Below are 25,699 nucleotides of genomic sequence, written 5' to 3'. Positions count from 1 at the left end.
TACAAACAACTCACCTTTAAGTATAGAGTTATATGAGTGAGCAATGTAGGTCATGTAGGCGTGAATTAAAGAAGAGCTGATTTTGAAAAACATTACTAGCTCCAGTGTTCACAGTCAGGTCATGATATCACATTTTCACAGCTGGAGAGTAGAGCACATCAGGCTTCAGGGCTTTGGACACCTACCCCTGTGTTTACTAGCTATTTATAGCCTCACACCTTTGTGGTGTCGTGTGTGCAGCAACACCCCCCTTTCCTCACATCTCCCCATATCATATTCCTTGTTCCAGAACAACTTTCAGGAACACCTCTGTTCAAACAGTCTTGTATTTCCACACTGATATGGTGTTTTTCCTCACCCTGTCTCAAACAAGCCCTCCCCCTCCTCTATGAAGCGTAGACTTTCCCCCACAGCGTGAGGAATTTGATGAGCTTGCATTCATGTCATCTCTGCCTGGGCTGATATGTTTAGTAAAATTTCAGAAAACCAGAGTAAATGACCTGCATGTTTACATAAACAAAATTAAACTATAATAAACAAAGACTGTGCAACAGGTTGTTACTTCTTTTTAAGGCACAGTTCAGAAAACAAACATGATCAGCAGTTTGATCACAGCACAACTTTAAATCACCTACATCCCATCTAATTATGCTCCTAAGTAAGTCATACTCATTTCTCATTAGAGGCACACTTGTGCCTGGAGGTCTGCACAAAGTTAAAGCATGTTTCACTTTTTGCAGAATGTTTCACTGCTTATCAGCCACTAGATTTATTCTACTTCTAATCTTGGAAACAAACATGAAATGTTAGGATCAAAGAGTATTTTCATCCACAACCAAAGCTCTTTAAACTTTCAAAGGGTTCAGAAGAGTGAAGTGTGAAAAATAAGAACCTAATGTACAACAGTGTGGCTGAGAAACAGAGCTGCAGGTGCAGCTGACACCCGCGTGTTTGATGAAACTAGCATAACAGGTTTTACTGTGTATAACTGAGCTCTAGCTGTTCTGGGATACCAGCATTTCTACTATACTCTGTGTCTGTAGATGCTCTAGGAGAACATTTTAATCCATACCCAGAGAAGCACTTGTGGTGATATGACAATGGATCAACTGGATGTTTGAAATGCCTTCATAGCTCCCCTCGTGTCTCAGAGTCTAGCCAATCCCAGTCTACTGGAACTGATTTAGCAGCCATTGCACAGGGGCAATTTCCAACCCTCTGATCTTTAGATGTGGACGACAGACGGGGGTGTGGGCCTCTGACAGACACATGCCAGGCGGTGTTATCATTGCAACTCGCATAGTGAATACTGCTGTAACATTCCAGGTCAATAAATTCCAGACACACATTTCCCTCTTGGTTTCCTTTTTCCTCTTATTTAATAAAAAAACTAAAAAGCTATTACAAAAGCTGGAGAACAAAGCCGGCCTCTGGAGTAAACCTGATAGACCAGATTAATAATGCTTTCAAATAAGTTTGACAAAAGGTCAAAAGGTAGTATAAAGGAGAAAATTAAGAGATTACTTTTCAAAAAGGGGGCTACAAAAGGAAAGTACATGAAAGAACACCCACATCAAAAATAAAACATCATCTTTGCGGCTCACAAATGAAAGCCTCTCACCCATTTATGATGCACCAGAATGCTAGACTGATATTTGCTCAGGGGGAGGCAGCTGGGACAGTATTCATTAAGCATTTATTTTATAGCTATTGGATTCTTGCAGTGACCAGACCTGTGCTTTGATTTGGACACGCTTTTTCAAATCATCAGAAGGCAGATTCTCTATGAATATCCTCTATTTTTGGGTCAACAGAAAAAAAACAATGACATGGCCATGCAAAACAAACCAGTCCTTTTTACAACAAATCTTTACTGATGCCCACAAAAACAATCATAAAACCCATTATCAGCCACATTTTTGCAGCACTTGAGAGGTTTCTTCATCATAATATACACAGGCATTGTTTGTTTACCTACTCTCCACTCAAGCCCTCCTGCTGGAATAAAATTTTCATTAGAGCACACAATTTTATTAGTTTACAGCAGAAAATACTCCCAAACAGACTGGGGCTTATAGCCACAACAGGCTGGGAAGTTTGAAAGACTAACAGACTGTTGGTTATTGCCTTTTCCTGGGTTCTGTTGGGCCTTATTCAGTAAACCCATCCCCAAAATGCTGAACACAGAATGGAACCAAAAACGTACCCAGGGTGATGATTTTTAAATGCTTCTGCTCTCCTACATATGTGTTTACCATTAAGACTGAGGTGCTGACCATGGATAGCAAACTGTTTGGATACATTCAAAATCTAACCCTGGATTGACAACAAGTGATTAAGTGTGCCTCCAAATGAAACTATCATACTAAATCCAAACATCTCCTTGTTACCTAAGACACTATAAGGTGACTACATCAGTGGTTCCCCCATCACAGAGGTTAAAGGGCAGACAAACCAATACTTTTTTGGGGGAAAACTTCAAATGCACAGCTGTTCACACACTACAAATGTTGATATTTAGAGAGTTAAGTACACTCTTAAAAAGAAACTGGAATTTCCACTTTGCGCATTTCCACCAAATATTTTGCCCTGTATGCTTAAAAAAAACTGTTGACATCACCAAATGACACATTACAAGCCCCAGATGACATCAGCTCTAAAAACATCAGACGAGGGCACAGCCTTAGAATGTGAAGAAACCTACTTCTCTTTGGGCTGCTACATTCTACACCACATCCCGTCTAAACCAAGCACTTAACTGTGAAAAGCCTGAGATAATGATATAGGGGGCCGCTGGTGAGGCCTGGGTGTTCCAGCCTTGTAGTGCATGACAAGGTTAGAGGCATCATTAGTCAGACTGTGCAGACACGTGGGGAGTTTTGTGTATGCCACGCTTCCAGTAACAAGATACAGTTGGACAGCAGAGTGGTCTTAAAGAGTGGTGTAGCCATGGCGTAATTTTGTAGGCAAAATCCGGAAGTTAGCATTGCATGGGTTCCCTCTGTGGCTCGCCTATGGGATTTTTCAGGGGGTTTTGGATCATGGCTGAAAACAATATCTGCATGCAATTAAAGTGTAGGAGGACTCATTCCTGCACCACTCTATTTACCATGCAGGATGTTTTAAAAAAATACTTTATTTTTCTTCATATCTTTCTGCGAAATTGTTGAACAGAGCAAAAATAGTATTTATAAAGTAATGTACTTGCTCTGTATGTACAATGTGGAACTTAACAATTAATGATATACATAAAGCTGTAAACGCTTGCACAATATGAGGTATTTAAGTGGCCCTAAACATTTCCTTTGTGACACACATTATCTTACGTCATTGTTTGTCTGTTAGACACTGACCCAGCTCTATGATCCCTTCTGTGTTTCTACTTTCTGTTGATACTGTCTGAGAATTTCCTCACCAAATCAAATATATGTGTCATTTCATTTTGCCAAACATCATTCGCTCAGACTGCTTTTCCTGTAAAAGGAATCAAATCCTGGATTTCCTCACCTGAACAGCTGAAATGTTTTACAAACTTCAACACCTTTAAGAGAGCCACTAAATCCTGGTTAATTCAGCAATAGATCCATACTTACGTCTGAATTTCTATAGCACTTTCACTGCTTAATGTGTTTTAACTGTCTCTCGTAGTACCCAGTTCACCTTGTCCCTTTGTTTTTTAAATTAACTGTTATTTTTTTAGTCTTGTAAAAGCCCTTCAAGGGACAGGTGTTGCAAATTACCATTTGCCATAAACACTATGACACTTGCATGGGATGTCTGCTCTCAGTTGTCTATGTAAACTCTATCTGTCCCTAATAAACAAACTATAAATAAATAAAATACAAATCATATGGGAATTTACTTGGCCAAGCTGCCAAGGATATCTAAGACCCCTAAACTATAATTGGAAATCCATTCATACCCCCCCATCATCCAGGAGTATTATGCCGTCTATGCCTCAGCACCTAGTGGACAATCTCCCTTCATGGTACCCCTCATTTACTTTGCTTTCACAAAGAGGGTCTGTTGATAATAATATTCACCTGTCCTGTCACCTGTTTTGATGTTTTGTTTTGGTGTTTTTGTCAGGGGCTAAAAATGTCCCTAGTTTGTGCAGATCAAGATCAGCAAGATGTTGTTTAATAATTCTTGATTAAGTCTAAAGGATTAACTGTATTTTCATCATCATCACAAAATCATCATTTAAAAATGCTCAAAGCATAGATTGCAAAGGATGCCAAAGGGGAAATGAATACAAAAAACCCACAATTCTATATACAACACATGCACTTCATCAACTTTTGACCAATTAGATGCACCTCTGATATTTGGAATTCTTCTGGATTCAGGAGATACAACACATCACACACAGAGACACTGTGTTAAAGATGCCAAGGAGTTCTGACTACCTGCAGAGGAAATGTGACAAAACTCCAGCAACTCAAAACTATTCAAACAAAAAGCATCAAGCAGCAGTAAGGCAAAATTCTTGTCACTGTTACAACAAGCATAAAAATTCTCTGGGTTTTGCAGAAGATAAGTAACAGAGGTTTTACCAGTGGCCTGATACCTGCAAACATGATGAATAAAAATGGTTTAAAGTTTAAAATCCATGTGCAAGGTTCCCTAAGCTATGCAAACATTTTGTAATTCCATTTGCACAGTTTATAAATCCACAGGCACAAATTATACATCATATGAAGCAATGCAATGTTAGGGGTCTAAAAAGAAGGGTACCTTATAAATCAGAATGACAAAGTAACGTCAGAGCTAATATGCATATTTTGCACACAACCGTTTATTTCTTGTAATTAATATGGACACTGCGATATGGCACATATTTTCCACATACTGTTCACCGTTAATTTTGATGCACTACACCATACCCCTCTACAAGAACTGCTGTGAATACATACAGGACAAAATATATATTTCCATGACTACACATTAAAATTACCCAGAGGCACAAACGGATGCCATATTTCATCCTCAGGACAACTGTGCACTATATCTGTATAGAGAATCAAAATAACCCCAAAATAAGTGAAAAAACAGGGCAGAATATATGGTGGCAACTATAAACAGCAGCTTGTCTGCACGAGACTAAACTGCTTGAGTATCACGCTCTCATTTGTGGGAAAAAATAATTATGGCCCCTTGACTTCATGAACACAACAAATTGGCTGTCTCTCACACAATCTTGCATCACTTTATCTATGTAGTAGAAATATGTCTTAAAGGGATACTTAAACATTTTGGCAAATCCACCCATTGCCATAATCCCTATAGTCTTAGTAGCAGGTTCGTTACCTTTAGTTGTCGGTGCAAGCTGTTTTTAGATCGGCGGGCCTGAGATACTCAGGTGCTTTGCCTATTCTATGGAGTCCTGCGGTATTCCGGCTTTCCCTCATCAAACTCATCAAATACACAATCCAACAACTCCAAAACGCTCTCGTGGACAGTTGTGACCTGCACATTCACCACGCTCTGAAATAATAACGTATAATTATGTAACATTACAACACATGAAGCAAATACTCGGAACTACTTTCCGAGTAAACCACTGGGAGGAGTGACACAGTGCGTGCCTGTGACAGTGCCGTAGTTACTTGGTAGTTCCGGGTTTGCTTTTGCCTTTTAAACATTTCCATCTCGTAATGTTCCATGATTATTTCATAGCGTGGTGAATGTGCAGGTCACAAGAGCGTTTTGGAGTTGTTGGATTGTGTGTTTGATGTGTTTGATGAGGGAAAGCCGGAATACCGCATGACTCCATAGAATAGGCAGAGCAGCTGGTATCTCAGGCCCGCTGATCTAAAAACAGCTTGCACCAACAACTAAAGGTAACGAACCTGCTACTAAGACTATAGGGATTATGGCAATGGGCGAATTTGCCAAAATGTTTAAGTATCCCTTTAAAATGTGTTTTTCTGGTATACAATGTTAACATTTCGGATTATTTACAAAGTCATAATTATTTGACAACACCAAACAGAATAACCTGTTGCATCCCCTAAAAATACAAAGTGATCTGAGGTGAAATCAATAAACTTGTCACCCTAAAGAAGAATAATGCAGAAAACTGAATCATAAGAGCCATCTGATGTGTTTCTTTCTGAGAAACCGCAGACACAACTAAAAGGCAACAGGAAGTAACAGACTTCTTCTATCCAATTGAAGCTCAATTTACCCTTCCGATTGCCATCAGTCAACCATACAATGTCTGCACGGGGGGTTCTGTAAAAGGCAGCCAGCCTGAATTTGATAAACACTGAGCTTTAATGGGGACTAAATTATGGGGACAGGGGGTCTGTTTGTCAATAGCCCACTACAGTTCTAAAAATAGATCATGCTTAATCATCCAAATGAGTAATTCATTTCACTCCATCTTCATTTGTGTTGCTTTACTTCAGCATAACAAGCTCTGTAGGTTTTATCTGAAAACAAGCAACACATTTATATGAGATACAAGTTAGCCACATGATCTAGTTTGGTGGCTAAGTACTTCAGGCTGATGTGCAAATCCTCACACACAACATATCCCACACCAGAAGACTGATCAGCATCTACAGTCAGGTCATATCTAACAAGAGGAATCAAGCGAAGGAGGAAAACATGGAGCCAGCTCAATCTGCTGTTTGTGATCAGCTGAAATGTTGGAATACCATTCTGCAGATAAAGTGGAAAAACCCTCCAGTGTAAAAGAAAAAAATCAAACCACCTCCAAAAGCGATCAGAAAACCCAGCCAACACAACATCAATAAGCACTATCTACTGAGCCAATGACTGTAGCAGTTGTAAAACAGTCAAGAGAAGAGAAGATTACAGGAGGAGTATAGAATTAGAAGAGCAAGAGGGGGCTGAGTGTTGTCTCATATGTATAGCAGACACTGGAGGACAAGAGGGTTGGAATTATGTAGAGAAAAAAACATTTGACATATGATCAAAACACCACTTTATATTTTTCTGAAGCACAGTACAGCTAAACTACACCATTTTTGAAAAAGAAAAAAATAAACTCTAACATGAGTCCAATTTTTTAGTCTGAGCTGAGGTACAATTATGTACAAAGTTCTCGCTTAACTAAATGTGTGTAAGTTACCATCCCCTCCTGCTGCTTCTTTACAACAGTAACTAGGCCATCCTCTCTTCAAATAAAAACAAAAGCCATTCATCATGTACAACTTTTGACCCAGCTTCCACATGACAGAAGTTTTTTGGATAGAAAAACATTTTTATAAAGTGATTAAAATGTATCAATTTAGGCAAACTCTACCGTCTCTAAATCCATAGTGTCATCATTTCCAGAAAATCTCAGAACAGAGACTCCAGGGGGTTCCGGCTCAAAATTAGCACATGAATTGGTTTAGGAGGTGGCCTTATTAGGAGGACTGCTAAAAGGAGAATTTCCACAGGATGCATTGTCTGAATTATCAAAGAAAGACTAAAAAAATAAAAAAAACTAAAAAAAACACACAATTATTTTTCACAAACTCTTCTTAAAAAGTGAGAATTCTTCTGATTGGTAAATAATGTTTTGGAGCTCTTGAAAAATATAAACAAAACCATATTTTAAAAACAGATAAGACTTGCTCACTTATCACTATTATCTTGATGTTAAGAGGTATTCCTTCCTCCTATGATCAGACCAATAATCCAAAATCAAATTCAGTCCATGTGGCCGTGGAAAAGTAACAACACAAGGAGCTTTGCATCCCTCATTCACAGACCATTCACACTAAAGCACTGAGGCTCAAGTGAGAGGGCTGAATATTAGATTAAAGGCAGTGGAGGGAATGATAGAAATCTATGGATTCTAAAAATAGATCACCTCTCATTTTAAAGAGAATGGGGATGCTATGCTATCTAGTTCACTACAAAGGTCTTCATTTAGATGAGGAGCTTTCAGAGGAGCAGATGGTGTCCTTTCTGGTCATACATGGGTCACAGCTTAAAAATCTGAAAAACGAGTCTTGAACCACTTCAATGCTACTGACTCTTCCCCCAATACGTCCACGGGTAAAGAGGTTGATTAAAATTTTAAATCTAGATAGATGCTGTCCAGCATCTGAAACTTATCCTTTGATGTCTTTATCTAAAATCATCAATCACAATATGTTATGAAAAAAGGGCAGTGTCAGATGCTGGACACAATTTTACCCACATTATCCCTCAAAAGAGAGAAGTAGTAAAGCACTTGTGAGACAAAGGGCAAAACAACAACAGGATTCCTTAAAAGTATAAACAGCTGGGCATGCATGTCAAACTCATTACCCCCCCACAGACACCAAACAGGAAAAAAGAAAGGCTGGAGAGGAGAGAGGGCACATTTGACAATGTTCATTCATCTTTTAATAATAGTTTTGAGCATACAATGTTAGTAAAGTTCAGATTACCTCGCAGAAAGAAGATCTTGCTTGTTGTCTCTCATCATCTTCACCAGAATTAACCCAACGTGATGCCATCATTCAGTTTGATATAAAATCATGTTATCCATAAACGCCCACATTGAAAAGTATCTCCAGCAGGATGCAAAAAAAAAAGCTCCCTTTTGTTAAATTTTACTCCTCCATTGTTCCTTGATATATTGGTCCATATGCTAAAAGAGAAAAGAGAGATAGTTGTGTTAACATGTTTTGTTGACCCATAAGTAGATTTATGTGGCATCTCAAGCTGTCCAAGGGTCTGTAAAACAATCTGATTCAATACCTTAGTTGTTTGTCACACATAATAGTAGGCCATGTGTGATTCATTTTGTCCACTGACATTATGCAACAGGTCCTGACATACCGCTATTTTCTACCTGATGTTAGTGTGTTGACTGTACAAGTCCTTGCAACGACAGCTGGGGATCTGGCTGACGAATAATCAAAACTTTATGATGAAATGTGAACAAAAAATTAGCCGTGCTGTGGTGTAAACACTTATCTGCGTGTCAACTTAACTTTTTGTGTACATGCTAAAGACAGTAATGTGACGAACCACATCATCAACGCATTATTCACGCAACAACTATGTAGGCTTGTCATCAGCTTGAAGCACAACAGTGTGGATAGTCAACACTGCATAATGAATGACCAGCAACAAGTGGACTACAGACTGGAGGCAAGGCGAAATAAAGGTCCGTCACACTAGAAATTAAGTTAAAACAAACACAAAGAACTCGAGTTTTTAATCACAAGTTGCATCACATGGTTTTAACGGACTTGTTTCGACATTAAAACATCCAATTATACGACTTAAAGGTTGATGAGTTTGAATTTCTCTTCTTTGAGCTCGATGGTCAACTCAGTCACGAACAGAGCGTGTCGATCCGTTGTTCTCGAGCGGCCAACAAAAGTAGCTTTTCCTTTGATACTTTTAAGAGAATAACATCACAACAAGTTAAAATGGTGACATGACACACGGTGAAAACTTTCAATGCCTCACACTTTCTGAATGCGATGTTTAAAGCTTGTTAAGTCGCCAAACCAACAACTAAGCCAAGTGAGGCAACAGGCTGCTAGCGCTACGGTTAGCATCCATGCTAACGGCTGGAGTTTAAACAAAGTTACCTGTGTAGTTCCGAAGCGTCTTTATAGGCGGGCAACGACGGCGGCGGTTGTCCGTGAAAAAGATCAAACAAAGTAAAATCATATCGAAGGAGCTCCGATTTGGGTCAGGTGTTGTGAAAAATAAATTAATTTAGAGTTAAAACGAACTCCCGGTGATAATTCCAAACCCACTCAGGGGAGGCGCATGGTGCAGTTTCGTAGCTGGAATTTTTTGCTTCCAGCGTTCCCGACTCTCTGGGAGTCCACCTTCGGTCAACAGGACGCTCTCGGCCAATCACAGGCGGCGTTCTATTTGATCGGACCAATGGAGTTTGATGTTACAAAAAGTTTTGCTGCACTGTTAAAATGTGGTGTTTTTACCCTTTTTACTGAGTTTATCCAACTTGTCTGCTGTGCGCCGCCAATCTTCACACGAGGAGAGCACACAAGGATCACAGACGAACTGTGACACAAATTAAAGATTTTGAGCCCTTTACACGTTTTCATTTCTTACAATCAACAAGTCTGAAGGGGGAGTCACATGTCCTGGTTCAAAGGGAGGTCGAGCAGGGCTGGCATGTAGATGGCAGTGTAAGAGGAATGTGAATTCATACATCCCACATGGAAAATAATCTTAGCTCTTATTATGGAGCCAGAACTTGGTACACGATCAAAATACACAACACAGTTTTTATTACAGACATTGTTTACAGATTGCAGCCGCAGACGTAAATAAAGGCTCAGATTCTCAGACAGGACCTCAACAAATGTCCATTTTATTCCTCTCCACCATAAGGGACCACCTGTTCTCGGGGTTTGGCAGCTTTTGTTGCAGAGGTCAGCTAAGGGAGGAGACTTTCACAAAGCTGTCCTTTCCATCCAGTTCCAATTTCAGTTGCTCTGCACAGGATTTAATGAAAAGTAACCCTTAACACCTGCAAACTTTTCCAAAAACACAATGTACATTTGACGAAGTTCTGCTCATGGTTCAACACAACTAATACTGCAAGTATTCTTTAAACTGCTTATTTTCCTTCCAAGCTACTTAATAGTTCTTTACATTCCAGAGGGAAATACTCGTTTAGATATAATAAACAGCTAATGTCCAACCATTGCCACAATAGAAATTCTCTTAAAACCAATAGCACAAGGACGGTTTAAGTTTGCTGCACTCAGAACTTGCAAATTTACACAGTAAATATTATGGTATCAGCAATAATAATAAGATAATGTAATATAAAAGTGTAGTTACTATGTTTTTCTTGCACAGCTAGTGGCCCGGTTATTTCTTAGTGTTTAATTCTGTAAAAAGGGTCAGAATCAATCCACTGTGGACCTTAGTACAAACAAAACAAAAACACTTCTGTCTTCATGGCACTTTGTGTTCCCTGCTTTGAGAGGGAGTCATATGTCAGGTGTACACAAAGAGCACAGCCGCTCTACATAACGGTCTGTTTTGTTCCTGTCACTGCTACATCAGACTTTACCTACTTTAAACATAAAATATGGCAATGGTGTTCCAGGATACTTTTTTTCCAGAGAAAAAAATGTTGACAAAATGTAAGGAGTTTTGGAAATTGTTGAGACTCTGAAAAAGTCATTTTTTGTCGTATTGACTTCACCACCATTTTAGTGTTTTTTCAAATCATGCAAACTAAGACTGCATTTAGGAAAAAGATTAAAAAAAGCTTTTATAATCACTTTCAGTGACTGAGAATCCTCCTTTGTACTCTAGCCATAGAAAAACATGATGTGCACAATGTATTTCTATATTGTGAGCACACAAAGAAAACACTTTAAAGTAATTTGCACATAGAAATGTTAAAAATATTTTACTGATATGTTAATTATAAAAGACAAATGAAATAACCAACAGAATAACAATCCCTCTAAATCTAAAATACTGAAAAGAGGTAGCTGAGTTAGTGCACTTAGTGTTTACCAAACTATTTTGTTTGCCCCTCAGCTTAAAAATGACAGCAGGAAAGCAACATTACTAGCACTGAAACATGTAGAAAATGTTAAATTTTATCACTAATTTCCAAGTAAAAAAATCCTTTCTTGCTCATTAGAATAATAAGTCACATACACTTGTTCATACATGTCATGATTATCAAGTCCCACATTGCATACATGTGTGTTAAACTAACAAAAGGTAAACGGTAGCAGTGCCCTTAAATGTAGTATTTTACATGTGAATCTCCTCTGTAAACATCAGTTCTACATACCAGCTTAAATGTCACTCCCTATTGTTAAAACAGATAAACGTCTCATAGAAGGAATGTTAAAATAAAACATGGATGCTTGAGATCAAATGTCATGATAGCAGCTGTAAGCGATCGGCGTCTCCGGGAAAATGTTCAGGCCTGCTGCGAGATGACATCTGTGTGACAGTCGTCTCTTTGAACTCCCTTTTTCTTTTCTTTCTAAATCTTGTATTTCATCTTTCCGCTTTCACTGATCACACAGATATGCTGCAAAAGAGAAGAAAAACAAAAGTTAGAGGACCAAATATGACAGACAATACAAAAATTTCCTTATTTAGAGTAATTAAAATGGTCAGGAACACTAGACACTCATTATAATCCTTTCTATAAAATAAAAAAGGGCCTGACTTACGTTAAGGTCTCTAAAGTACTCATTGTAGTCTAAGGCATACCCCACCACAAACTGATCAGGTATCTCAAAGCCGACGTCTGAAACAAACAAAGAAGAACAGTAACTGTATTTCCCTGGTACACTGACTCACTAACTAACAAGCTGCAACAGTTTTAAATGTGAATTTCCATTGACTCATAGACATTAAAGGGTTTCGTCAGGTACATACAGTCAGGGAGACATGCTGTGTTATGTGGTACTCGCTTCACCAACAATCTGAGGGAACGAGAAACAGACATAAAAATGTTAAGATATCCTTCTACCTGTTGCACAGGGTGTCAAAGGGCAGTAGTAATTTTAACATTGCAGGATCTGAAACCTGCGTCACTTTTTCTTTGTCTCTGTCTGGACTGGAAGGCGGAAATTGACTGATTCACAAAGCAGCACAAAGTGGGCTGGTTTGGTTTTGAGGTCTTTACAGCCATGACTTACCCGGCCACTTTGATCATTTTGGGCCTGAAGGCTTCAACATGCTTCAGAAGAGCCTTCATTGTCTTTCCAGTGCCTACAATGGCCTGCAAAGGGAGGGAAAGATAGTCAAACTGGATTCAGAAAGCAAAAGAATGTCAGTACGGAAATGCAGAAAAAAACAGAAGCATGGCTGCAAGTGAAAAAGGAAGAATATGGTCACACTGAGTTTGTTACATAACTTTGCAAAAAAAATTCTCAAAAGTAAGGGACTGAAAAGGGGAAATTAAAAACCAATAAGCCACAAAACAAAAACATGACCTCTTGTATTAGGAACAGGTAAAAGCAGAGATTGAACAAAGCCACAAGAGTGTGCTTTGTCCACTTGTCATGCAAATGTAGGGCAACAAATCCAACAAATAGAAGGCATGGTAATAACACACTTGTGTGAAATGTATTTTACTTAAGACTCTTTTAGAGCAGAGTAAAAACATCAGGAGAGAGCACTAGTGTCTTCCTTCCCACGAATAAAGCAGTTCTTTAAATGTTAATCAGTTAAAAGAGACAGAAAGCTTTCAATGTATCCTATTTTTCAATGCTGCTCCTATGTGGTGAAGGCTCTTAAGCAATTATACTTCCTTGACTCACATATGGCCACCAGTCAAGAGAGTTAGTCATCATGATTGAAACCATACCGTATAAATACATTCTTCTTCTCTGTCTTTCAAGATACAGTACTGACTTTAAGACATTCTTTTAGAAAAGCCTCTCTGTAAACGCCATAGAAACCCTTGTGAAGTTAATAAAATCTTACAAGAGCCAAGATATTTAAAAACTAACCAATAAACTAGAAATATTTAGAGAATAAACCTGTTGCATTTGGTTTTATGACTCTTTAGATCACTGGTTCCCAACCTGGGTCCGGGGCCCTGTCTGCTCTGGGGCTGCCTAACTAGCTTAAATGCAACAGAAGCATATCATCGTCAAGACTTTTTGGCTAACATTAACAAACTGTTAGGCAACTTTAGCTATTTATTTATTTAATGTTTATTTGTATAGGGACAAGTATGAAGCAAGTAAACCGTTGCCACACACTACAGCATTCGTAGCCTGAGTTAATTTGCAATGCCCGTCCCTAGCTGGGCTTTTAAAATACATAAAATTCCCAAATACAAACAGTCACAACATTAAAACATTAAAAGGTAACAAATTCACGCAAAACAAGCACAACATTACAGAGACAAAACACAAAGACATAAAATACATAATCACACAATGGCACAAAGTTAGATTATCTGCAATTATCTGCAGGCATGTTTCTGTCACCTGTTCTTTGGTTGTACATTAGTTTTAGGGGTACATATCTGGCTCTTAAGCTTTTTTTTTACAACTTTTGCTTGCTAGCTTACATGTGTTGCAAATGATGCTAACAGCTAGCAGATAAAGGGACAGTAAAATCAAAACAGAGAGGCAAAATGGAGGCTGACTCCTTTTAGTTTACTTTACTGTTTTAATTTGGTGTCTTAGGGAAAATATCTTGCCTTTTAGATGCTTTCTGCTCTTATAGGTAGTGACCAACTTTGTTTCTAATTTAGCTGAAAGAGTAACAGATGAAAGGGACTGTAAAATCAAATCAAAGCTGTGAAATGGATTGAAATGCTCCTTTAAGTTGCAGATGTTCTTTGGTTTCTTAAGGAAGCTATCTGGCTCTTTAGATAATTACTGCTCTTACTAGCTTGTAACTAACTGTTTCAAATTTTGCTTAAAAAATTAAAACATGGCAGGGAAATTAAAAAAATGTCTTTAGAGTTAACTGAGCAGTTTATTTATTATTGTAACAAACTTCATTCACATCATTAGTGATCATGTCATAAGCTATACAGATGAGGACAAAATTGTTAGCCAGCCTATGAAAATTTCACTTTTTCATTAAGTATTTCCCAGAGCAGAAATTTTAAGCATGATTCTCCAATACCCTTATTTTATTCTCTATGTATACACTACTTAAATTTGAACAAAGAAACAAAATTATTTCACTAAAAAACAAAAACTACCAGGGTCTAACCTATTAGCCCCTTAAGAATTTGTCTTTTGTTGAGCCCTAGCACAAACCACCATTGTGCAATGATGTGCTTTAACTTTGTAAAGCTCAAAGCTTGTAAAATCAAGTTCAAACTGAGGGTTATATCTATCAATGTACACACCATATAAAAACTTCAGTAAGGGTTTGAGACGTCCCTGAGAAAGCATCATGGCAAAAACAAAAGAAATCAATTTAGACTTAGAAAACGTTTTTGTGATGCCCATAAGGCAGGAGTATCATCAAGAAATTCTAAGAGAGCCACACAGTCCAGAACAAGCCTGGTAGAGGTATTAGGAAGAAGATGTCAAAGACTCTGGAAAGAAAACTAGTGAGAGGTGTGTCCAAATACCCCAGAATAACTGCTGAGACATTAGTGAAGGGCTTGCCAAGACAGGAATTAGAAAGCTAGAGCACAGGCATGGACTGGAAGGTTGCAGACCAAGAAAAAATCTACTTCTGCAGAGGAGACACCTTCAAGCCAGACTGAAGTAAGCCAAGGACAACCTGGAGAAAGATCATGCATGCTGGAATCTTGTCCTTTGGTTAGAGACCAAACTAGAACTCTTTTGCCATAGAGGCTTTGCTTACATTTGAAGAGAGAAGGGAGTGTAACCCAAAGAACACCATCCCCACAGTGAAACCTGGTGGTAGGAGTATTATGCTGCGGGGATGCTTCAGTGCGTCCGAAACTAGGAATCAGGAAGGATATGTGAAGATTTTAAAAGAAAACCTCAAGCAGTCAGCAGTAACATTGGGTTTGGGCTGTCACTTTGTCTTCCAACATGACAATGACCCAAAACATACATCACTCCTGGTGAAGAACTACCTCCAGAAGACCAAAGTGAATGTTTTTGACTGGCCTGCACAAAGTTCTGACTTGAACCCCACTGAAAATCAATGGGATGAACTGAAGACCAAGGTCCATGCCAATAACCCATCAGATCTGGAATTTGAGAGATTCACCAAAGAAGAATGGGCTGGGATTCTTCAGAAGACGTGTCTCAGACTTGATGAAAACTACAACAAATGACTGCAGGCTGATATCTAGCAAAAAAAAAAAAAGGACACAATTGACTATTAGCATCAGAGGGGTTATAATTTAGACCCTGGTAGTTTTTTTTTTACGTGTTTTATGTGGCTTGTATGTTTCTTATGATCCCCATATTTTTGCACACTGATTCGCCCTTACTGGGGACAAATAAAGTTCTTGATTGATTGATTTTTGTGAAATAAATTTCCGTCTGTGTGCAGAGAAAAATCATTTAAGCATCAAAAATAAAACTAGGATGTTTGGAAAGGTTGGGATTAAATTTTTTTTCTCTATTTAACAGCATGTGGGAAATACTTGGAAAAAAATGAAATTTTCATGGGGGGCTGATAATTTTTCCTCATTTGTAGATATTGAGAAGTTTTTTATTTGATGATTTCAGACATTAAAAGATCATTGTTTAACTGAACAAAGACTAAAAGAAACTACAAACATCCTCAGAAGTATTCATTTAAAATTCAACAGTGAAAACTTTCCATTACTTGCAACAGAAGCCGTAGTCAATAAATGGCCCTGGGCCATATTCACAGATGATTTAGAGCTTACTAATGACTGCTGTTAGAAATGTGGATTTTTTTTTTCTGCAATGTTATTTCCTCCCTAGTGCACCCATTCCCAATGCAAGAATCAATGGTTTGACTAACAAGAGAAGTTTATGCTCATGTTGAAAAAAGCAGCTCTCTTGTTTTAAAAAAATAGGTCAGCCAATTGAGAAAGTTTGCTAATGTCAAACTCAGGTCCTACAGTAAGGAAAAAAACTTTAAATGGCTCCTCATGACCTGGATAGCAATGGATGACAGGAAATACAATCAACCCATTTGGAGAAGAAGGAAATGCAATGAATAAAAGGAGATAGTTGACTCACCTCCACAATCAGTATGTTCTTATGAGGGCATGTAGGGGAAGAAGAGAGGGAGGGGGTGAGACAATTATTCCTGGTTAGGAGCAGATAACAAACTTTTTTTTATCTTCTGATCAGCCACACACATTTCAAGATAAGAAGCACATAAATGGATTTAGAAAACTAAACCAGCATCCTATTATAAAACGAGTAGCAGAAATAAAATACACTGCAAGTTTAGAAAAGTATGTAAAGTCAAAATGAAATGGCATTATTATCTAGTAACTTCTGATATAAAAGTGTCTAAAATCCTTGTCCAGATTAGAAATCTATGCTCCTTAAGTTTAACCTCAAAAGTCAATAAAATAGCTAAGATATTGCAATTGTTCTTCTAATCAACTACAGACAACAGGACAGCACTAAGCTCAACTTAAAGATAAAAAACCTTTAACTGCCATGTCACTGAGTGCACTATACTCTACTTTCCAAACAAAGGATTTAGCCAAGCATGTGCTCATGCTTTGTTAAAGCCTCATTATTCTCACAGATTTATTCAGTGCTACAAACCCTGGAGAAATATAAAAGGAATAAGCTATATATAAAAGTCCAAGCAGAAAGGGAAAGATATTGTGTTCAATATGTTCCCTGTCACACAATTAGTTCACTTTTTCCACCAAACATTGCAGTGTTGTGTTACAAACAAGTGACTAAATTTAGCTGTACATCACAGTGAGCTCTGGGATTTCACACTCACACTTTAAATACTGTGAGCAAAGCAGCTGGCAGTGACTCAAGCTTACTACCTCATATCCTATTCATGTTTCAGGCATTTCTGCCACGCCTCGCTATGGGGAACATTAGTGCGTGCATGTGTGAGTGTGTGATCAGCTTAAGGGTGTGTGTGGCTGTGAGTGTTCACATCAGCTGATTTATATTACCTAGAAATACTCTCACTGACTCCTGGAGTAGTGGAGGAGTAATTCATTCCTGCACACACACAAAAACACACACATACACATGGAGATAGGCTAGATAAGCATGGCTGAAGACATTCACACTCTCACAGATTGGTGCTTTTTTTTTTTAAATGTACATCTGCTATCAAAACACTGGGACAAAAATACGTCAACTGTTTATGGTGTAAAGAAATAGTATGACTGAATAAGCTGTTAGTAAATTTAGAAAACACTCCTACTTGGTAAATCACTAGATAGTCATGTTGGTAAATGGATAAAATCCCCAGGATTCACCTTCTTAAATGTTCAGTATATAAATTCTAACACCACTCGGCTTGTGCTCAGCTCCCCCACTTCTGTTGACTAATTCTTCTTTTAAATCTGTTCAATAAAAAAGTGCACTTCATAAGGTGTTTTTACTCAATGTTAAACCGCCATTTACGTTCCGCAGATGTATTCACAAAACTAGAGGGAAAAGCTGTTAAAAGTGGCATTCCTCCTGGGTACAGGTTTAGCTCAGAGTCTCACTTTGGCTGTCCTATCAAAATAAAGTCAAAAATGCCAAAAAATAATCTTTAAAAAAGAGGGGGCATTGCTGGTTAACACTGCCAGCAACTCGCAAAGCATTCTGGTATTCCTCAAAGCATTAACCAGAAGACCTCTTTTTGAATCAGAATCAGCTTTATCCGCAAAGTATGCTTACACATCAAGGGATTTGACTCCAGTTACCTTTGCTCTCAGTGTACAGGAATTAAACATAAAATATATTTTAAAAATGAATAAACTGACCAAAGTACAAAAAATTAAATTTACATATGTACAAGCTCTTGTAGGTATTATTTCTACAATTCAGAAGTCTGTAAGCATTGATAGTATGGTTACAAGACGAGCAAAGGGTGCAAGGAGCTTTTAACAGCTTTTCTCCCTCATTATGCAGAATTAATCCATGAAATGAAAATTGTGGTTTACTGTTTAGTAAACACACATTATGGAGTGCATTTTTTTCATTAAGAGCATCCTCAATTTGGTCTTTACTTGACTTGGAAATGTCTAGAGCGGCCACAGTGTTACAGGGGTTAGGTTTGGCAGGGTGAGAAGGGTCTAGATCTGCTTTGCTGGGAGAGCTTTGGAGCTTTTTTGCAGCTCTATCATAGCAGCTACTGTAACAATAATTGCCAAGGTGAAATACTCAACTAAAAATATATACTAAATATAAATGAAATTAAGTCGTCATTTTTTAGTTCATGTTGACATTTCAGAATGACAACCTAAATATTGTAGCTTTAAGTATGAGCATTTCCTTTTCTCTCTGATTAATTTCACTTAAACAGGTTTATTTGAGTTTTCGGGATCTGAAGATGTCTCTTTAAATGACTTAAAATATTGATAAATTGCAAAAAAGAAAAAAAAAGCTGTGAGTTGCAGTGCCTACATTTAAACCAGTAGTTTAATGTGCAACTTTTTTGTTTTGTTTTCAAGTCAAATATTTGTGTTTACATGGTTGTACAGGTATGTTAAATACTGAAGGTCCTGATTGTCTTCCTTGTAAATCCTTAACACAAGGCAAGCTGTCATGTAGTTATTAATAAAATCAACCAAAGAGTGAGTTATAACCTTCTGATTTTCTGAATATGTAAAGACTAAAGTAAAAGTATTAGAAACTCCAAAACCTTGAAAATTATCTAATTTTTTAGACTAAAATTCTTCACTTTTCTCCTTACAAACAATGCAAGTCCTTTGCGCTTAAATCAGCTAGATAAAGTTTGTGACTGACTCCAGAGCGAACGTTGGGTTGGAAATTTTATCTGATAATCAAACTGTAGGAACACTAAAGTCAGTACAACTAACACATAATCTAGACTATTGGTTCCCAACCTGGGGTTAGGGCCCCCCTTGGAGATGTGTCAAAGATCTCAGGGGTTTATGAGCCTTTATCTATATTGTGTGGTCAAAATTAGGTTTGCATATACTAAATCAAATTAAAGTAAGGCACTTACTATATAATTTATACAATGTTCTTTTGGTAAGAGTGGGGGCCTATTTTATCGGGTATGAAAACACAATTGGTGGTAATTTTTGACAGCGAGGTATCTTAATTTATGAGAAAAAACTTCTCATAAATACAAGTAAGAGGGGTACCTGATAGAAAATAAGGTTAGGAACCTCTGCTCTGGACTAATATTCAATGAAAACAAGCAGATAAAGAGAGAGTCTGTAAACTGTTATCTGTTGTAAAGGCAGGTAAATCTTTCCACTTCCACACAGGTTCTCCTGTGAGATAAAGTGATAGAGGGCTTTTAAATGATCACATTACAACAGTTGTTATCTGATCACTACGGGGTTTGTCAGAAACTGCCATCTTTGATCTTCTTCAGAGAATCACTGGTCCATTTCCTCTGGTCTGAGAGAGGAGAGAGTAAATCAGAGGCAATGCTGCCCCCTGGAGGCTAACTTCTATCAACACCCAGACTTGAAATACATGATATGATGGACATAAATGAGGTGTAGCAACAGAATGGCAGCTTTCAGTAGAAGTTTACATTTCCTTATGTTGTAGTCTCTGACATGACATCCAGTGTATCAATCTTTATTGCATAATGCCAAATTATAACCAAGGTGATCTCAAGACACTTGACAAAGAGGGCAGGTCTAGAACATGTGTATGTGACCAGACATGCTGTGACACGACACAGACTGCTACAACTATAAAAATTACAAATTCCCTGCCTTGAAAACTGTTGAAAATATGTGGATTAAAGTAAGTACTTACCTCAAAATATTTCTATCATAAAAGTGGTCTTTTTTTAATTAAACACAACACTTCAGTGCAAAAGTTCTACACATTATACGCTTGAGCTGAGTAGTGTAGATGCAGGAAAATTACCTTTCCAGCTAAAAAAGACAAATCCTCTGCTCCAAGGATGTGAAGATCCTCTGTGGACTGGTCATTCTGAGGAAACAGAGATCAAGAAATGAATATGATGAATAATTTCATCATTTTTTAAAATCACATTTTAAAATCAAATAACAATTTAAAACTGTTTTAGTCAGTTTAGATTTTTCTATGGTCTTAAACTAAGGGTAGCTAACTTCCTCTGGATACAGACCTGTTTTTGAGGATTTTAACATTAACTAAATAATGGAAAAATAAACTTTTTGTCAATTGAAAAGGAAATAAGGGGGCAGTTAAAAGGTAAATGTTTGATATCAAAAGGTTGAAATGACTTATGGTTTGTCCACTGAACTGTCTGGGAGTTTTTAGAGTGAAATGAGACATTAAGGAGCAGTGTTGGACTTAGGTTACATCACTGTGGCTGCAGGGAGACACTGAAATGGCTTTAACAAAGTGTGCTGAAAGGGATAAATAAGCATGCAATTAATCTTTTTACACAATTTAAGTACTAATATAGTGGGAAAATGCATCATCCGGGCAATTATGCTTATCTACCCAATCAAAGCAGATGACTTCCATTTTGATGCATTAGAGTTCTTACTGATATCACTGAAGGGGAATTCATAATTCTGACATTTTTCACAAAGATTGCCACAAACAGATGTCATCTCTAAATTTGGAACACATAAATGAACGAAAATGAGTTAAGGATCAGCTCTATCACTTATTATTATCTGTAATCTTTTTTCTGTGGTTTACTTGCTGCTTGACCTCAATGTTCACGGCATGAAATAACACATTCAAAGCAAAGGTGTACAAAGATACCATTGTCGTAATGCTGTATAAAACATGGATCAACACATCCTCTGACTGAGTCATGGGACTCAGGGTCTCATCATGAATGATAATAATAAACACTGCCTCTCAATTCTCACACAAGTCACTTAGGTTTAGACAATGAGTGCTTGAATGCGACCTGTGCATGAGCAGTGGATGGAGGCTCACCAGATAGCTCTTGAGGCGGATGAAGTGGACCCTCATGGGGATGGTGCGGTTGGAGTTTCGGCTGAGAGCCTTGATCCTGTCCACCAGGTCTGCACAGAACTGATAACCTCCTTTCAGCACGCACAGCACCACGATGTCATGGTCTCCCAGGTCATCCATGATGTTTCGTGCCAGACGTTCAGTCCTAGGAATGAATGAATGAATGAATTTTTTAAATAGTAGAAACATTGTATAGAACAGTTGTCATTTTTTTCAGGTCTGAAGTTTACAGCTGTAATGTACATGTGAGCACACCCCTGTATGCAAATCATTCCTGCACTTTTGTTTGCATTGCTGTTTTCTATAAAATCTAGAAGGCTAAGAACAATCCACACATTTTTCTCTACAATTTACAATGCACAACAAATTGGGCAACATGGAACTGCTTTATCACTTTAATGTCTATTTTAAGACACAGGCAATAAGCGGCTTAATTTTAAAAAAGTACAAGATTATGGCTGCTGAAAATATCAGCCAAAGCCTCTGTGAGGAGTTAATATTTGCCCTTTGTACAGAACAAAATCAGCAAAGAGATAAGAAGTATTACCTTGTCCAAAGAAGCCACAAAAATAAAAAAACCAAAATGTCCCTGTAAGAGTCAACTTTGAATTAAGTGAGCCTCTGACTATGGGCAAAATGAAGTCATCCACATGAGCCTTAGACCCTGAGAATTGATTTTAAAATCCTTTCAGTCATCCAAAAATCATCTGCCCTATGTTTCATGTCCCAACTCAAATGCAGATATCTTCCACTGCCTTTCTTTAACAGTCCCCAAAGTGTTGCACATGGATGGCCCTAAGCTGTTAAACTCCTTTTTTAAAATTCTATCATATTATTTTTGTTCATGATACTGATTTAGCTGTTGTTTTTTTTAGGTGGGGTTTTGTTATGCTTTTAACATTTTTAATTGTACATTTTATAATTTTGTGTTGTTGCAAGTGCTTAATAAATAAATAAATATATAATAATATCATAACAATAATAAAATTAATTATTAGCATTATTAGGAGGACTATTCTCCTTCTGACCAAGAAAAAGTTACACATGCATTCATATTCTCCTGACTGGATTATTCTACCTTCCTCCTCTCTGGCATCACCACAAATCTCTCTCCTGCCTCCAACTGTTCCACAGCAGCTAGGCTTCTACCTGGTTTTTAATACGGCATCACATCACCCCCAGCCTCACTTCCCTTCACTGGATCCCTGTCACTATTAGAATTGATTTTAAGGTTTTACTGATCACTTTTAAAGCTCTTTTACAGACTTGCTTTTATTTATGTAATGTATTCATTTATTTTTATAACTTTAACTCATTTTGCTGCTCTTATTCTATTTATCTGCACTTTTTACTTCTGTTGCCATCTTAACACCCTCTGTTTTTAATTCACTTACATGTATCTCTTTTCTTTATCTGCTTTTAATCCATTTATCTGTTTTTTTTAACCTATAATAATGTTTTTAAAAATATAATCATATAATGTCATATTGTCTTTTACAAGATATTTTTTTCTGTTTTAACAGCCCTTCAAGTTTGTCATTTCCCTTTCTTTGAACTGTGTTAATTCAGGTTGACTCTTATCCTATAGTTTGTTCTGACATTTTGCTTGGCTTTTAAGACCTTCTCTGTTTGGTTCGATTGTTAATGTTTATTTTATTTATCATTTCATGCCTTTGCTATGCTGTTAGAGCACTTTGTTTATAAAGGTGCTATATCAATAAAAGTTATATTATTTATAGTAGTAGTAGTCTTTTTAGTTCTTTTATGTTTTGGTGTAAATGCATGTTATGATTGAAAACAAATTTTCCCAATGTCAAAAACACGTTCTACTAGATTGTGTCTTTCTGTTAGTTACCTGTTTTCGTTGGCTTTTTTCCAAACTTTACAGTATTATTTTAATGAATATACTACGTCAAAATCCCAACAGTTTCACACCAAACGCGTTGTAAACCACATGATATCCCCTAAACTTTTAAGAAGAACATCTTGAATGCTGGAGCAGTGTTCAGGCTTCACTGATTATTGAATGGCTGTCGTACTGTGTTGTACCTGTCCATAATGACGCCATGCGGAATGATGACACAGTCCAGATCTCCAGAGTAGTGAGCAGGGTAGCTGAACAGATCTAAACTGTAGCCAGGCCAGTCATCGGGGATCTTGGAAGGAATGAAGAAACGTTAAAAGCATACTGTAGCCTAGTTAACCCACCTCTATCGCCTACACATATGAATAAAATATTGGCTACATCTGCCTGAGAGATACATGTGGCTCAAAGTTGTCTGAATGCGCAGCATCGTCTCCGCATCCATGAATGAGTAAACTCTCTCATTGCATGTCGCACTTGCTCTGCCTTCCCTATCGTGTTTTCTTATTAAATTACCACAATCCTGCCGCTTCCTCTCTCGGATTGGACCGCAGGGTCTGCCATGTTGTTTTCCTCCGCCACAGAAAGAGAGAGGCTCTTGTGTGTGAAAAGTTGTGGAGCGAGCTTCGGGAGCGAGAGGAGGAGCAAAGGGTAGAAAACGTGAACCGGGTGCACTCCCCTCTCTCCGGCAGTACCGCTGCGACCCCTTTGGCGGCGACATAACACTGACAACTTAGTCAAACTGTATAATGTAGCCATCCGCAGAATCCACACACTGCTCGAAAACAACCAGCGCCAATCGGATCTAGTCAGTCCTCAACACTGTTATGGATAGTGGCTGACGGTAAATAAGCCAGGTGGTTTAACTTACAGACCTTAGCTTTTGAAAAGTAAAAATATGTCATAAGAATCTCTGAGTTTAGAATTTGAAGGAATAACAAAGGGTTTTTTTGAATACTTTATTTCAATGGTTTTAAAAAACATTATAGCAGACAGCTGTCATTGAGAGTACACTGCATTTTTAAACAAATAGATAATTACAGAAAAAAAAAAAACAAAACATACAGACCCACACACATACAAAAAGGGGAAAAGAGCAGAGAAGGAAAGGAAAAGGTTAAAAAAAATTATATATATACATGCACATATAAGTATAATATACATAAAACAAAATGGGGTGTAGGTGAAAAGGGTACTTGCCTTTTTATTACACATCTTTTGATGCCTTTATGTAATTGTACAGGCTACCAAGTCTATTTTCAGGATAAATCTTATTTATTTTTTGTAAGTTGTCTCTAATTTTTAATGTTATGTTTTCCACATCTAGGGTATGTTCTACTGTTTTGAACCAATTATTTATTTTAGGTGGGTTTTGTTGTTTCCATGTCCTTGTCACCTGCTTCATGGCTGTAACACACAGAACATTAAAGAGAGGGATATCAGTTTTGTTCATTTGAAGGAAAAACAAAGTTAACGCTATACTTTCAGCATGATGGACAAAAGTACGGAAGCCCTAAGATGACCTGAATGTATAAATTTGATCTCATTTCCCCTTTAAAGCATGTTTTTCCTTTGTTTTCTTGAAGTCTCTACTTATTAATTTCATCATGCCAAGATTAAAAAGTCTTATTGTTATAACTGGTTCAGGAAAGTTTTTTTTTTTTAAAATTCTGACTTTGTTGGGTGACATCAGGTAAATTGAGCCATCAGGTAAAATGAGTCATTTAAGGTTTGAGCCTCCTAGTTCTCTAAATTTTAATAGCCAATGGCTACAAATAATTTCAAATTGTTGCCACAACTGTACTTGATAAAAAACAATTGATTTGATTGGTCTATGGTTTCTATGGTGGGCAGGGCAATGCCTCACTTCCAGACTGCTGAGGAGAACTGTGAGGCGAGTGGCCTGGCAGACAAATCTTACTTGAAAATTATAAGGTTGATAAATCACTAAAAAACAGATTTACATCTGTAAAAAGAATATGTATACACGTTGGGATAGTCTTCATCAGATATGATGCCACATTTTTGCTTAGCTGACTTTTTTTTTATGAAAAAAACATTTTTTGATGGTGGCTCAATTTACCTGAATGTACTGAGGTAAATTGAGCCATGCATTTCAGCTAAAATGAGCCACCTTCAGAGTTGAGTTTTAGCAAATATTTTGATGGTTCCTCATATTTAGAGAAACAATATATGAATACATGAATATGTTACAGCATATATTGCACACCTCTCCACATTTTCCTTCTATTTATCCCTCCTGAAGTCAGACAGACCAACTGACAGTCAGACAGACAGAAACACACACACAAAGACAGACAGACACATACACAGACACACACACACAGACCGACAGACAGTCAGACAAACA

At 37.6% G+C, this 25,699-nt stretch overlaps 2 protein-coding genes across 4 annotated transcripts in view; both read right to left on the bottom strand.

The window, feature by feature from the left end:
* arhgap21b (Rho GTPase activating protein 21b) overlaps positions 1–9,746 on the bottom strand; it is a 46,414-nt gene extending 36,668 nt beyond the window's left edge. For both annotated transcript variants that reach the window (XM_041802568.1, XM_041802569.1), the window contains exons 1-2: positions 9,555–9,746; positions 8,397–8,599 (exon numbers count right to left, since the gene is read on the bottom strand). In XM_041802568.1, coding sequence (XP_041658502.1) covers positions 8,397–8,468 — 72 coding nt within the window. In that variant the 5' untranslated portion in view covers positions 8,469–8,599; positions 9,555–9,746. The remainder of the gene's footprint in view (positions 1–8,396; positions 8,600–9,554) is intronic.
* A 1,604-nt stretch (positions 9,747–11,350) lies between these two features.
* Positions 11,351–23,972, bottom strand: prtfdc1b (phosphoribosyl transferase domain containing 1b). 2 transcript variants are annotated; one of them, XM_041803947.1, is made up of 9 exons: positions 23,845–23,972; positions 23,514–23,620; positions 21,426–21,609; positions 20,412–20,477; positions 16,596–16,613; positions 12,624–12,706; positions 12,361–12,407; positions 12,153–12,229; positions 11,351–12,007 (listed from the first exon to the last, which is right to left on the bottom strand). In XM_041803947.1, the coding sequence occupies exons 1-9, from the start codon at positions 23,890–23,892 to the stop codon at positions 11,960–11,962; spliced, it is 678 nt and encodes a 225-aa protein (XP_041659881.1). In that variant the 5' UTR covers positions 23,893–23,972; the 3' UTR covers positions 11,351–11,959. The 2 variants fall into 2 exon arrangements, with proteins under 2 accessions (XP_041659881.1, XP_041659882.1); XM_041803948.1 differs by lacking the exon at positions 16,596–16,613.
* Positions 23,973–25,699: the final 1,727 nt, after the last annotated feature.

Source organism: Cheilinus undulatus, linkage group 13 (genome assembly GCF_018320785.1).
Source record: "Cheilinus undulatus linkage group 13, ASM1832078v1, whole genome shotgun sequence".
Classification (NCBI taxonomy): domain Eukaryota; kingdom Metazoa; phylum Chordata; class Actinopteri; order Labriformes; family Labridae; genus Cheilinus; species Cheilinus undulatus.
Note: the sequence above shows the minus strand (reverse complement) of the source record. Positions and strands in the feature narration are given on the sequence as shown.